Source organism: Doryrhamphus excisus, chromosome 23, assembly GCF_030265055.1.
Source record: "Doryrhamphus excisus isolate RoL2022-K1 chromosome 23, RoL_Dexc_1.0, whole genome shotgun sequence".
Taxonomy (NCBI): domain Eukaryota; kingdom Metazoa; phylum Chordata; class Actinopteri; order Syngnathiformes; family Syngnathidae; genus Doryrhamphus; species Doryrhamphus excisus.
In genome coordinates, this window is record NC_080488.1 from 1,474,267 (window position 1) to 1,490,000 (window position 15,734).

Genomic DNA, 15,734 nt, shown 5'->3' on the forward strand with positions numbered 1-15,734 from the left:
CTTTATTATGGTAATATTTGTTGTTTTTCCATTTCTGATTTTGGTAAAAAAAAAACACAAATTATAAGTTATCTGACTTCAGGATGTCCCATGAATGTCCCACGGGCCAATAAAAAAGCAGCTGCAGGCCCCAAACGGCCCCCAGGCCACTCATTCTACACCCTGGTGTAAGAACGTGAGTATTAACCAGCTGGTACGATCCTCCGTCCAGGACTGTGGGTGACCATGAAGGCCCTGGTGGGCGACATCGTTCAGATTCGCAAGGAATATCCTCACCTGGTGGACCGCAGCACCGTGGTGGCACGCAAGCTGGGCTTCCCCGAGATCATCATGCCCGGAGACGTACGCAACGACATCTACCTCACGCTGCAAGGCGGGGACTTTGACAAGTACAACAAGACCACGCAGAAGAACGTGGAGGTCATCATGTGCGTTTGCGACGAGGAGGGCAAGGTCATACAGGTCGGGAAACACATAAAGATGCTTTCAATGTCCCTGCTGGAGTATGACTGCTGCTTTTCTCCTCCACCAGAGCTCCATCTGCCTTGGAGCCGGCGATAAGGCCACCAGTGAATACAGATCGGTCATTTACTACCAAGTCAAGCAACCTCGCTGGATGGAGACGTTTAAGGTGCAAAGTGCTGCTGACTTTATTCACCTCATGAAACGCAGGAGTCCACACGACATGATGATGATGATGTTTTATTTCCCTGTCCTCCAGGTGGCCGTCCCTCTGGAGGAAATGCACCGAATCCATCTTCGCTTCATGTTCAGACACCGATCCTCCCAAGAGTGTGAGTAGAGGACTCTTCCTTCCGCTTCCGACATGCAAGCTTCCTCCCGTGCATCCTCATTCCTCATTCTTCTCCACTCCGATGAGCGTCATGTGACACAGAAAGGACGCACCCACTTGGGGAAATTTGGGAAATGACTCAAGGCATCATCACACACACACACACACACACACACACATGATTATACAGGAAGCTGTCATGCTCCCTTTTTGGCGTCCGGCCTCTCACCCTCTCCTTCCTCCACTTTGAACATCTCCAGCTAAGGACAAGAGTGAGAAGAAGTTTGCCATGTCCTTCGTACGTCTGATGAAGGATGACGGGACGGTTCTTCAGGATGGACTTCATGACCTTGTGGTCTTCAAGGTCAGGACCAGGTTTTATTACTTTTAAAGCAGCAGGCCTGACTTTATATTAACAATTTGGATAACGTGTCTCGCGTAACGTTGGTGCAATCATCAGTAGAACCACCAAGAATCCTCAACATAGTAAAAGTGGCCTCTCATGATGAATTATTGAATTATTGGAATTCAATATCAAGGTCAATAAAAAGAGAGGCCCAATGCCACAGTGGAGTCTCTCTTTGGCTGTGTTCACACTTTTTTGAGGGCAGGTCAGAGCAGGAGGCCCATTGATTTGGGAATTGTATCCAACACTCCGTCCTTAGAGAGAGAGGGGGAAAAAATAAAAAATTGGAAATCGCTCCTCGCTTTTAACAATTGCAGTCTTCGGGAAACGGAGACAAATAGTTAGCAGCAACACGATTGATTTCAAGTTCTGGCCACTCACCTCATCCAATTTGTTTTGTCGCTCCGTGTGTGGCAAGGGTCCAACAAGGGTCCTCATCGGGCACTTTAGTGGTTTAGTCGCCAGGAGGAGGACGAGGACAGTGGTGAGGAGGTTATTGTTTAACTATCTGTGTCACATGGACATTTACTTAGAAAAGTTAAAATCTTGTGTGTACTAAATATCCCACGTGAGGACGTGGACGCCAGCAGCTTGTAGACCCGTGTGACCTCTATGAGAAAGTCCAGTTTTCTCTTTACATTTTTACTCACCGGTGTTCTTTCCAGTCTGGAAATAACGGCATATACATTTGTCAAAAAATTCCCATCTGAAAAAGCAAAATGTTTGCACAGAGACGTAAATACATAAACATGAGTAAATATGGTTCAAGCCTAAACGCCACATTTGGGCCACCCAGACAGGCTGAGTGGAGCTAAATAGGTTCCATGCCTAATGAGCCACAGGTAAGAATGAATCCACTCATTGATTAAATGTCAAGCACGGTGAAGATTAATTACTCCTGATGTACTCGGAGACCAAATGGATGCCCCCCCCCTCCACCCCCCCTCGGCTTGTTGCTCAATGATCTCCTGTTATCACTTCACTCCTCTCAATCTCTGAGCCACTTCAAGCTTAGTCCTGGCTTTTCCTGCACTTACTCAATAAAAGTCATCGGTCGAGCACTAAAGAGGCCACAGGGGCCACCTAAGACTGGAACTAATCTAAAAATCAGGTATTGGCTTTTCTTGAGTGTTTTCCTCTCACTGTCGTGAAATGATTTTTGCGGAATTTAGTGACGGATGACTGACTGCACGTTGTCATTGCAGGGCGACAGCAAGCGCATGGAGGATGTCGGGTCTTACTTGGGCTTGCCCTCCACCCGCCATCACCACGGGGACCTCCACAAGGGGGCGCTGAGCCGCAGTACCAGCAATGTGAGCGGGGGGCGGAGGCGGCCTGTCGGTCAGCTCCAGAGACAGTTTCACCATTTCCACATTGGTCTGCTCCACCAAGCTCACCCAGAACGGTAATGTGTGCTTCTGGAATTCTTTCCCACGTTAAGATTAGATTAGAACACAGACACGGAATCATCCGGGGTCCCTATCTAAGACTTTCAAACCGATTTCTTGCTCATTTGGTCTGAAGATGAAATTGATGCTGAAGTTCAAAAGGTCTTAACACTTAAATCACAATTGTCATTTCCTTTCATTTTCATTTTCTTTGCCCGAAGACTTTTTCGCTTTACCTTCCACCAACGCAAGCCCATCGCTGCCGGCTGTGGCATTGAGCTATGCAAGCATCTTTCCATCTCCTATCTATGACAGCCATTGTTTTATGAAGCAAACACCCTCAGGGGCTGAAAACAAGCACAGAGTGAACCCTCTTCCTGTTTGGAGGCGAGAGACGAGGAAAAGGGAAGTCTAAAGTTCATTTTCTTGTCATGTCTTAATCCTGCACCATCTCAGGAGATCCGGCGCCACCCCGAATGGACACGTTCATCTCGTTAGGGAAGATCTGAGAGCACATCTGATTGCCTCTTCAAAAGCGCAGCAAACAAGTCAGGGCCATCAGAGGTTTTTTTTTTCTCTGGTTTGTCACTCAAACAGGATCTAGGGACTGGCGGGACCATTATAACACCATTACTAAGACCATTTAGGAAAATAATGGAGCTTGAAATGAAATGTATCTCGTATATTATACGTAGGGCGGGTTGGATGGAAGCATTATGGTGTTGTTACGCCTTCCTCTCCTTTAAAAAGCTCTTCCCCCAGTTGTTCCGTCCAGCAGGTGTCCTCAGGGAGAAGCGTGTGTGTGTTTCCAACTTTTACTCGACATTTCCTGTGACATTGTTTTGATATGGCCACTCTGGGGACGTTCCATTGGCAGCAGAGGACATCTGAAATTCCGAAAGGGCAGAAGAGGGTAGAGATGATGTCCAAAATGACACCTGGAAAAACAGAAGAGGTGTATAACAAGTCAAATGTATTCTAGGGATGAAATTCAGAGGATAATCTGCTGAGCTGATTGTACCCTGCTGTTTTCCACGTGGTGATACAAGCCGAGAGGAAGGTCAGGTCAGGTGACCTTGTCGGCCTGTTTTCAAGTGGGGGTGACTCAACATGCTCGTGATGTTGTTGTTGTTTTTTTTAACCAGTAGCAAGGGTGCATATTGTAATGATGGCACAGTTACAGGACACGTGAATACGCTGAATCTACTAGTGGTCAGTGATGGGAATAATGGCATTTACCGCCGTTACTTTTTTCAGTAATGGGTAATCTAATTACTGTTACTGTCAGCATAACACCGTTACCATTTTCGACACCTCGTTACTGAAGCAAAAAAATATATCACCGACTTCCTAACTAATCTGCAGCGCTGTGAGAGTGTGAGAGTGTTTCCGAGCGAGCGATTTGAGTGGACTTGAGTAGAACTTGAGTGGGCGGGTGTTTTCAGCACATTAGCAATGAGGATTGGCTAAGGTTTAGTACGATTGCGTTTTCAGCCAATCAGAGAACTTGAGTGGGCGGGTGTTTTCAGCACATAAGCAATAAGGATTGGCTAAGGTTTAGTACGATTGCGTTTTCAGCCAATCAGAGAACTTGAGTGGGTGGGTGTTTCCAGCACATAAGCAATTAGGATTGGCTAAGCGTTTAGTAAGATTGCGTTTTCAGCCAATCAGAGAACTTGAGTGGGCGGGTGTTTAGAGCACATAAACAACGAGGATTGGCTCAAGTTTTATTAAATTGGGTCTTCAGCCAATCAGACAACTTGAGTGGGCGGGTGTTGAGAGCAAGTCCAAAGTGCGATACAGCATAGCGAGAGATGTCTAGTGAGAAGACAGCGTTTGCCAATTAGAAGTACATACACTACTTTAACGTTGTTGAGGTCAAAAGTAAAATGTACATTATGTCCACGAAAAAAAAAAACTTTGTCCACTTCTTGTGTGAGCAACTTAAACCCACAGAAACATAATAAATGCAAACCTGTAATGGTACCCATCTTTGCTGGGGGGTGGGCAATAGTTACTTGTACTGGTAACTAGTTACTTTTGTAGTGCAGTAACTCAGTTACTTATTTAGTAACTAGTAACTGCAACTAATTACTTTTATAAACGTGTATATGTCATATTTAAACGTGCCCAACACTGCTAGTGGTGTAGTACCTTAGTGGTGTCACTTTGTCCCACGCCGTCTGGCAGGCAGCCATGTTTATAAAGTTGAGCACACGTCCCCAAACGTACACGCACGCATACGGCGGCATCCAAGATAGTCGAGTAGATCTGACACAGGTGGCGGCACAGCAGCTGTTGGAGAGTCCATCACCATAATGAACATTAACCTTTGTTTGAATCACCGGCACCACGGGAGCTTTTGCACACACACACACACACACACACACACACACTCAGTGTTGTTTAGGGCCGCCCACCAGATGTGCTACTTGACGTGTCACAAATTTCTAGACACAAGAGCAAATAGTTCCCGGTAATCAGCCCTGCGGTTCCGTTTGTTTCACAGTGTTGCAGAACTAATTCCGGAGTCCATTGAAAGTATCAGTGAAGTAAAGTAATAGTACAGTCACTGTAAAGTACTCCATGTTTGTCTCATGGACTCTTCCTCTACCAGTCTAAGTAGCCGTCCATTTCAAATTTGTGTGGAAGGCTGCACGGCGGACGAGTGGTTTGATTCTATACCAAGGGTTCTCTCATCCTGGTGGCCATTTTTCCCATGGTCATGAAGTCTCCACCCACTTTTAGGGAGCTCAAATCAAGTACTTTTAGTTTTTATGTACAATAGTAAACATCTTGGGCTATACTTCAAATGACTTTGAGTCACGTTTCCTGTCTCCACAGTGGGCCTGCTGGGACTTCTCAAATGGAGGACTCGACCCGAACTCCTGCGAGAAAACCTGGAGAAGTTGAAACTCATCGATGGAGAGGAAGTGGTCAAGGTCAGCTGTGTGCCTTTCACGCATGTACCGATTGTTTAGCCTCTTCCATCCAGCTTCTCCTCCTGGTCTTAGTTCCTCCAGGACACTCTGGACGCTCTGTTCAACATCATGATGGAACACTCTCAAACCGACGACTATGACATCCTCGTGTTTGACGCTTTGGTAAGACGTCACCGTGGCGATAACGTCAATTAGATGCTCACTCTCTGCTTCTCATGGTATTGTGTTGTTTACCTTCTCCTCCATAAGATCTACATCATAAGTCTCATCGCAGATAGGAAATTTCAGCATTTCAACACCGTGTTGGAGGCCTACATCAAGCAGCATTTCAGTGCCACGTTAGCCTACAAGTAGGTAGCGCCTTCTTCTTCTTCTTTCATTTATATTCAGTTCCTGAATGACAAAGTGGAACTTTTATTCAAACATTGAGAAGATCGAACTTAGTATGGTTGCCAGATTATTTATTATTTATGATGTCAAGCACACATGACCTCAACTCCATCACCATTCGTTCACACTCTCCACACCACTAACCAAAGACGCTACTGCTAAAAGTCAGCTAAGCACAGTCAACCCTCGCCACCTCCCAGGCCCCGCCCCTTAAAGGCACACACACAGATACTCCACTACAGTAAATCACATCTGCTTGAATGCCTTAGATTTGTGGATTTTAAAATGCTTCATGATCGTTAATTAATTAACCTTTGGAAAAAAAGAAAAAAAAAAACGCAGTAGAGTGAGGGCACGATGTTGAACCGCGACATAATCCTGTAATCCCTGGAAATCTGGCGATCTGTACGATACATTTATCAAATTGCTACGAAAGCAGTCAGCCAATGAAAAAAGCGGATAACTGACAAGGGGGAAAAAATCATGTGGTAATTGTCATGTGACATCCTGGTTAGAAGACGCAAGGACGCCTCCTCATTGAAGTGATCCTTAAGTGATGTTTCACCGTGGGGCTTAATTTAGGCATGTCCCGCAGGGACGTCTGAGGACGTGTTTATACGTCACGTCGAAAGACAGGAAGCTCTTTTTTTTTTTTTTTTGAAAATTCATTATAGTAATGAAACCGGGAACACTTCTGTAGCAATTAAAGCCGCAAGAGAAAACTTGTCAGCTTTCAGCATCTGAACAAAAGGTCTTGACACAAAAAATGTCATGAAAAATGACTGTATTGTTTTTAAAGACGTGATATAGTACCTGTATACTGTATACTATGATTTATAAAAGGTGAATAATGCATTCGCTTTAAATATTGATCGAATATAGCGGTGTGCTGCAGACAGGCTTCATTGAATGAAACCTGACTTATGGCCACATTATTAGGTACACCTGCTCTATTTATGCTGGTGTTAATATAACAATATATTATATTGATATATTCAGAGGTGTTTTTAATATTTTGCAGTGTGGGGGGAATAAATATAATTATTTTTTTTCAGATTAAAATGAACAAAGCATTATTAGAGCCCTGTAGACATGACAAAACACGACTATAGTCACATTTATACTCTTTTTATTTACAACATATTGCGCAACTGCAAGGTCTTGAGACACATGCTAACTCGCAAACTAGAGAGCTAGCGACCTAAACAGTAGCCTTCAAGTTATTTCCTTTAAACTTAAATAGCCAATAACTTACCACTTCCACACGGATAGGGAGGATAACTATCAAGAGTTATTTAACCTTTAACATGAACATTAATCAAACGTAATAATTTTTTCCATACAGCATCCATATCAAACATTAAACTTTCATATCAAGGCGGGGGCCTCAAACTAGTGTCCTGCGGGCCACATTTGGCCCACGGGCCGCGTGTTTGAGACCCCTGTTCTAAGTACTGCTTCAAGATGCTAACAGTGACAAAAAATATCATGCCATCCTATTATGCTCATTTTTCGGGCATTTGTGTTCGAAAGCTTTCTTGATCTTCCAGAATCTGCACCTAGTTTCTGTAGTTTACTCTTTAAAAGGTGCACCTTACACACATTTTACACATTCTTTATCTTTTTTTTTTCTGCTCCAAACCTGTGAAAGGCTAAATACAGGAAGATTGAACTAAAGCAAGTGACTTTGTAGTTTGGTGGTTACATCATTCATTGTTGCCTTTTGGCCTCCAGCTCGTCATCTGCTTCCTCCCTCCTCACTCCTCCCCTGCCAGCATGTTGATGTTCACCCTCTTTAAGAGGGTCACCGCAGCTTAGAGCCCGCGAGCCCGCGGGATGTTATGTAAAAGTCCCTCTCGCTACATCCTAAACTCTTCATATTAGTTTCCTCGCCGAGAGAAAAGAGCATTAAATGGTGCCCAGCGTGCCTTTCAGTCATGCGCCGGAGACAGAACTCGGGAATACTTAATGGCAATAAAGCTGCTCATATTTTTAAGGCCGGCCTGATAGCTGTTAGGCAAGATTACAGTCATTTTAGAGGCAGCTTTTTTTTGTTTAAGAGGATTGGTTCTAAACCAGTTAGAGAGTGATCCCCCTTTGCTCCCCCCCTACACGTTTGTACGTCCATTATTTTGTTTTATTATGATTTCTTTGGATGCCGTTAATGGAAATATTCAGGAACAGCATTGCATGCCACTCCACTTGGTAGACCTGCACAGTCCTGATGGCGAAAGGCTTAGAGTGGTGTGTGTTGTTGTGGTTGTAATTTGCACTTCATCACGCTAATGAGATGTTCCCGACCGCCGTACACGTGTAACGAGAAGTTAACCATGTGGCGAGGAACGACTGTATTGCTCATATTGTGCTTCTATTGCATCACAACAACTCCTGTTTCTGCTTCTGTGGTTATCATCACACTTTGTGGCGCTAATCCTTAGGTGCTCACTGAGCTCAAGTCTCCTAAGACCTGCTGACGTCTCGGGTGATGTTGAACCTGTTTGACTTCCGAGTCATCTTCCTCTTAAACTCCCTCAAAGGAACGCGGACCACACATTTGTTTCTATGACTATCACTGACTTTTTGCCCTCTGTGTTCTCTAACAGGAAGTTGATGTTGGTCCTGAAGAGGTACCTGGACATCTCCTGTCGAGGGAAACAGTGCGAGGCAATCCTCCGAACTCTAAAATCTTTGGAGTACATCTTCAAGTTCATCGTCCGCTCACGCATGCTGTACTCCCAGTGAGTGTTGTCATGCATGTGTGTGTGTGTGTGTGTGTGTGTGTGTCGCCATTAACAAATTGCAAATCTTTGAGGCCACCTCCATGCCAGCAACCCTGCATCTGCGTCACGTTAATCAAGTTTGACAGCCCGAGCCAAGGGCGTTGATCGGCGTGTTAGTGGCGGTAATAAGCACCGAGGACGACGTAAAGGGTCGGAATTAAGAGCAATGACTGAGTGGCATTGGAGACTGGGGTGGGGGGGGGGGGTCATCTGCAAAATGAATAAGGAAACTGCTAAGATCTAGCTTCTTCATATCTTAAATTAGCTACAAGTCTGTCGAGTTAGAGGTCATTAGGTAACACGGTCCTACATCAGGACAGTACTTGTTATTATTATCTAATGGAACCTCAAAACCTCCATGGGGAAAATATCCAACCTTCCTAAAATAATATTTATATTCACTTAAACCCAACATTATTCCTACATTTTGGGTCAAGTGATTATTTTATTATTTGATGAATGACTCCAGAAAGTGAAAAAAAAAACTTAAAGAAGTTGATAAAGATAATGATTCTGATCACATCTAGCATAGTAGAGAAGAGGGGGAGGCGTAGCGGCTTGAGAAAAATGAAGAAACATGTAACTCTAATTTTCAATTTATTGGTAATAAATAAATGGTAATGGTTTTATATCATGTGAACATGCATCAGATTCCAATTGAGTGCATCCCATAATCAGTTCCCAGTTCCACATGTCCAAAAGAAGTAGGAAGAAGCAAAGCTTATTAAATCCTACCCCTCCATCTGGTACTTTTACAATCACTAACTGTTACATTTGTTCACTTCCTGCTTTCCATAATACAGTTTAAGGTTTTTTTTTGTTTTTTTTTAAATAATGTACCTCTTTTAAATTTAATTTAAAAAAGCATCAGTGTAACATTAGTGTAACATCAGTGTAACAGCAGTTACAGCGCCTAGCGAGCAGAATGCTACATATTTTGGGATGACTAGTAGGCCATAATCGGCGACAAAACAGCAATCATTTATTCATGAGTGTTTGCCATTGAGTGAGGGAGCGACGTTCAAACCCCGATGTAGCGAGGGACGACCGCATGCTAGGTGTCGTAACATTACAACATTGGCTGTGTCGCTGTATATAAGCTGCAGGGTTCAAAGCGCGAGAAAAAAGTTGCGGCTAATACGCTGGAAAATGATTGTCATTTTGCCTTTAGACATCACTGAAGTTATATTTGCTAGTTTAAAATAGTACTTATTTTCTTTATTTTTCTCCAGCTGCTGTGCCTGACACTTAGAAAACCACAAATGACATCATTTGTGTTAAATAGATTACTGGGGTAGGGGGATATGGGGTCGACTTCTGTCATGTGATGACACGGTCACATGTACAATACAGTCACGGTCATGGTCCCCCCCCCTCAAAAAAAAAACACATCTCCCCGGGTGTCTCTGAGGCGGTAAATCTGGCTCTGCGCTGGCCGAGCACCATAAGTCGATAAGGATGAAACTTTCTAGATTATTTGTTTTTTTTTCCTGTCCTTCACGACCTGCAGCTTTTATTGCTTTGCTGTTTTTTTTCTTTTCCCCTCCCACCTTGTGTCTCCAACCACCTTGTGTCTCCAACCACCTTGTGTCTCCAACCACCTTGTGTCTCCAACCACGCCGTCCAATCTCACCTCCGTGTGGTCATCTGGAAGCGATACGGTCGTAAGTCACACAGGACATGCTTTGTGTGGGCGCCTTGTTTAGCTGTCGCTTCCCTCCCACTCCTTTTATTCCCCTTTGGACTTTTTGTTAGTCGCCCCCTCCTACTTGTTTATCGCCCCCCCCCCCCCCTCCATCATACTTCCCTGCCATCCATCTGTCAGTATCACTTTGCTCAGTAAATGTTGTGCTCTTTGTTGTCGTGCCAAAGTCATCACCGCTAGTCGGCTAGTATTGAAGCAGGATGCTGGCTATGACTTGCACGTGACCTCTGGGCTCTTAGCATGATGACTGGCCTTTGAACACGTTATACACGTATGTACATTACATTAATGACATGCATGAGTGCACAAACTGAAATCACACCATCCAGGAAGCGACACGGCCCACACGCACAGACACCAGCTGCCTGATTAAAAGGGGACAATGCATCTGTATGGGAATAGTACTGTATAGAGTCCAGGCCTAGTCCATAATACTGCTGTGTGTTACCGCCTAATCCCTCCCCGCATCCCGATGTTGCCATGTGCCACATGTTAATCCCTCCCTCTGGCGCTCATAAGTTTTATTGTAATTAACAGCCACACAGCTCCACTGAATGGCGGGGAGATGCAGATGGAATATGCAAAAGAAAAGTCCCAGGGATGTGGGTGTCGGGATGTGGGGGGTCGTATCGGTTGGGATGTCATCACTGGGAATGCCTCACAATAGAAATGAAGTAAAGGTCGGGGATTAGCGCGTCCGAGTGGCAAGTACGAGTAGGAAATAAAATGATCACAGATAGAAATCAGTGTTATGAATAATACATCATGAATACATTACCTCAATTATGGGAGCTAATTAAAGCGTCAGTGTTTATTTACTTAAATTGCAAATAGTTTTTCCTATGCTAAAAGTATTTATTGTGCTGTGACGTGAGTTGCAGGATTAGCCGTATTAGTAGCAATACATTTTATTTATTTAGGAAGTATTCTGTTATTTTTGTATATTATTTTGTATATTATATTTGTATATATTTCCAGTATGTTCCTTTTTCATCATGTTCTATGATATTGTTTAAACATGACTGGGTTCATTTCATTTTAGAGCTGTAATAACTATAATACCATAGAATTGTGACATTTTTGCACAATAATAATAATAATAATAATAATAATAGCCCTGTGATTGGCTGGCGACCAGTCCAGGGTGTACCCCGCCTCTCGCCCAAAGACAGCTGGGATAGGCTCCAGCACCCCCCGCAACCCTTGTGAGGAAAAACTAGTAGAAAATGAATGAATTAATAATAATAATAATCATCATAATCATACATTTTATTTGTATAGTGCTTTTCAGAGTACTCAAAGACGATTTACAGTAGAGAAATAATAAATAAAAATAGAGTTGAGTAAAAACAGACTAAGCTGTTTTAAAATACAATAATACTAAGTAATACTAAGATGCATTAAAATACAATATCCATACCAACGTTATCATAACGTCATAATCTCCTGCATGTTTATTCATTGCATAGAACATCATAATTTTTCAAACGGAGTAATTAACTTTAATGATTTGGAGTGCATGAGAAAGTGGAATGTAAAAAAAAAAAACAGCTCTCTGGTCATTTATTAACACTTCTATTGCAGCTACAGAACCAATGTTGGAATAACAGTAAGGATTACTTTCATACCAATAAAAAACCTGCCAGTAGTTCAGTGCCTGGTGACTATCGGTTGATTGGGGTGTGTACAATCTGTGGAGTCAGCACCACATATTGATATGTTGAACCGGGTACGGTATCAAACATTTACCCTCTGACGGTGTGGCCTCCTCAGGCTCTACGAGGGCAACGAGCAGGCCGAGTTCGAGGAGTCGCTGAGGAGGCTTTTTGAGTCCATCAACAACCTGATGAAGACGGACTACACCACCACTCTGCTGCTGCGGGTAATGGCTTGCACTTCTCACCCCCCCCCCCCCCCCCCACTCATAATCATCTTCATCCTGCTATAGGATTGTATTTTTACTCATAATTGATCATAATACTCAGTGTATGTATGTGTGTTTGCTCAGGTTGCTGCCCTGAAGTACCTGCCAACCGTGCTGCATGATGTTGAGAAGGTTTTTGATGCTAAATTGCTAAGGTAAGCATGCTGTGAACACACACACACACACACACACATCTTATCCTGGGTCCCGTTCAGTAACAGAAACAATTTACAGGAGCTTTTGTCCCGTTCCCCCCAAAACCCCGTCCTTGTGTCCAAGCTCGCATTCCTCGGAGGGGAGCTTTAGTTTTTTTATCAGGTGATAAAAATCTCGTTAAGATGACGTACACACAAAGACGTGCGCCATTTTGCCAGCGAATTGACAATTTCAGTGAAACAATCAAATGGAAATCATCTTCTCCGAACCGCGCTCTTGACCTTCAGACCCTCAATCACACGCTCTTCTTCTTGCACTGAGAAGCACCTCGGCGTCGATACGCCAGACACTCGATTTGTCCTCCGGAAACCCCCACAAGCAACCACCAATTCATTGTCCTGGCTCGACCTTCTCCTTTACATAAATAGGACCATAATGCCATGTTATTGTCCTTCCGCATCGAATTACCCCCCCACCCATCACTGTGATATAGTGGAGGTGTGGATCAGCACTTCTGACACTTCTGACCAATGCCCAATATCACCCAGTCATCTGTAATAGGCCATCTTGACATCCATTTAGATTCTCTCATCCTGGCGGCCATTTTTCCCATGGTCATGAAGTCTCCACCCACTTTTAGGGAGCTCAAATCAAGTACTTTTATTTTTTATGTAAAATAGTAAACATCTTGGGCTGCACGGCGGTCGAGTGGTTAGCGCGCAGACCTCACAGCTAGGTGACCCCAGTTCAATTCCACCCTCGGCCATCTCTGTGTGGAGTTTGCATGTTCTACTCCGGTTTCCTCCCACATTCCAAAAACATGCTAGGTTAATTAGCCACTCCAAATTGTCCATAGGTATGAATGTGAGTGTGAATGGTTGTTTGTCTATATGTGCCCTGTGATTGGCTGGCCACCAGTCCAGAGTGTACCCCATGTCTCACTCAAAGACAGCTGGGATAGGCTCCAGCACCCCCTGCGACCCTCGTGAGGATAAGCGGTAGAAAATGAATGAATGAATGAGTTCTCCTCCTATTTTGTGTGGAAGTGGTAACTTTTTTGCTTCTTATTTTGTCTTTCCCCACCCTCGGCCATCTCTGTGTGGAGTTTGCATGTTCTCCCCGTGCATGCGTGGGTTTTCTCCGGGTACTCCGGTTTCCTCCCACATTCCAAAAACATGCTAGGTTAATTTAATTAGCGACTCCAAATTATCCATAGGTATGAATGTGAGTGTGAATGGTTGTTTGTCTATATGTGCCCTGTGATTGGCTGGCCACCAGTACAGGGTGGACCCCGCCTCTTGCCTGAAGACAGCTGGGATAGGCTCCAGCACCCCGTGCAACCCTCATGAGGAAAAGCGGTAGAAAATGAATGAATTAATGAGTTCTCCTATTTTGTGTGGAAGTGGTAACTTTTTGTTTTCTTATTTTGTCTTTCCCCACCTTCAGAAAAGTTGTTTATAATCTTCTAAATAAGTTTTTAACATCATTAGAGCCATCTAGAAATGCAGTAGCACCTTCACATCTGTAGCAGCCAACCTAGTAGATGCAATCCGAGGAAATACACACAAAATACACACTTGACCTTGTAGGGAAGTAGACGCCATGGCAGGCAGGAAGTGACGTTTTGTCATCTTAGGTGAACGGCATGCATTTCTTTCCTGTTCAACCACCATCCATATTTTGTATTTTCTTCACATTAAAGTCACGTGCACACACACGTGCACACCTGAGCCACCTAAAGTTGCAGGAGCCGTCCCGGTGTACGCTAACCTGGGCCAGAGTTGCCTCGGGCGTTTTTCCAAAGCAAGCGACTTGAATTTCAATGAGCGCGGGTGAGATGGACCTCAAAGCTTTGTCTCGTGTCTTAAAACACTCGCATCCACATAATCCCATCAACTCCTCTGCTGTGATCCGCAAGAGGGATGCATGAACTCCTGATGCACCCTCTGCCCTTTGCTGGTCCGTAGGGCCCGGAGTGACATTCTGCACTTTTAATTAGTTTCATCTCAGATGATTAGCGAGCCTGATAAATCTATACGGAGCTCCCCTGTCCGTCGTTGTTGTGCATGTCAGAAGCTCTGCAGTTTGGGTGTGGTCGCATCGCTTTACTGACAATCACACTCGGCATTGGCGGCTTATTTAAGAAATGTCTTCATTTTATGAAATATATATATGATATGTATATGAAACTGATCACATAGTAAATGTAAATGTTGTAAATGTTTAGTTATTTACAACGAGTGCAAGATATATTTCTTGGCATGTTGTACAAGGCGTAAAATTGGCAGGGCCCTGTGATTGGCTGGCCACCACTCCAGGGTGTACCCCGCCTCTTGCCCGAAGACAGCTGGGATACGCTCCAGCACCCCCCACGACCCTCATGAGGAAAAGCAGTAGAAAATGAATGAATGAATGAATGAAAATTGGCAGGTAAGTTACACGCGGCAGACATGTTTGTTTTGGGTTTGGTACACCTGTGCAATGTGAGGGAAGCGGCCGGGGGACGAGTGCCGCAGGCTGCAGACCACAGCACTATGAGCATTATTTTGTTGTTTTTGTTGTTTTCCAGTCTTAACCAATTGATGGAGACACATTTTTTTTAGATTTTTAAAGAAATGTTATAATTGGAGTCAACACTCATTCATTCATTTTCTACTGCTTTTCCTCACGAGGGTCGCGGGGGGTGCTGGAGCCTATCCCAGCTGTCTTCAGGCGAGAGGCGGGGTACGCCCTGGACTGGTGGCCAGCCAATCACAGGGCACATATAGACAAACAACCATTCACACTCACATTCATACCTATGGACAATTTGGAGTCGCTAATTAACCTAGCATGTTTTTGGAATGTGGGAGGAAACCGGAGTACCCGGAGAAAACCCACGCATGCACGGGGAGAACATGCAAACTCCACACATAGATGGCCGAGGGTGGGGAAAGACAAAATAAGAAGCCAAAAAGTTACCACTTCCACACAAAATAGGAGGAGAACTCATTCATTCATTCATTTTCTACCGCTTATCCTCACAAGGGTCGTGCTGGAGTCTATCCCAGCTGTCTTCAGGCGAGAGGCGGGGTACACCCTGGTCTGGTGGCCAGCCAATCACAGGGCACATATAGACAAACAACCATTCACACTCACATTCATACCTATGGACAATTTGGAGTCGCTAATTAACCTAGCATGTTTTTGGAATGTGGGAGTAAATCGGAGTACCCGGAGAAAACCCACACATGCACGGGGAGAACATGCA

The 15,734-nt window shown here is 44.2% G+C and overlaps 1 protein-coding gene across 1 annotated transcript in view; it reads left to right on the forward strand.

Annotated features, from left to right (window-relative positions):
* The window catches only part of LOC131110162 (dedicator of cytokinesis protein 2-like), a 98,437-nt gene that overhangs the window by 9,967 nt on the left and 72,736 nt on the right, over positions 1–15,734 (forward strand). Inside the window, 12 exon segments of the mRNA XM_058062957.1 lie at positions 212–462; positions 533–631; positions 722–794; positions 1,054–1,157; positions 2,405–2,515; positions 2,517–2,604; positions 5,432–5,529; positions 5,602–5,691; positions 5,779–5,879; positions 8,523–8,657; positions 12,178–12,286; positions 12,413–12,483. Coding sequence (XP_057918940.1) covers positions 212–462; positions 533–631; positions 722–794; positions 1,054–1,157; positions 2,405–2,515; positions 2,517–2,604; positions 5,432–5,529; positions 5,602–5,691; positions 5,779–5,879; positions 8,523–8,657; positions 12,178–12,286; positions 12,413–12,483 — 1,330 coding nt within the window.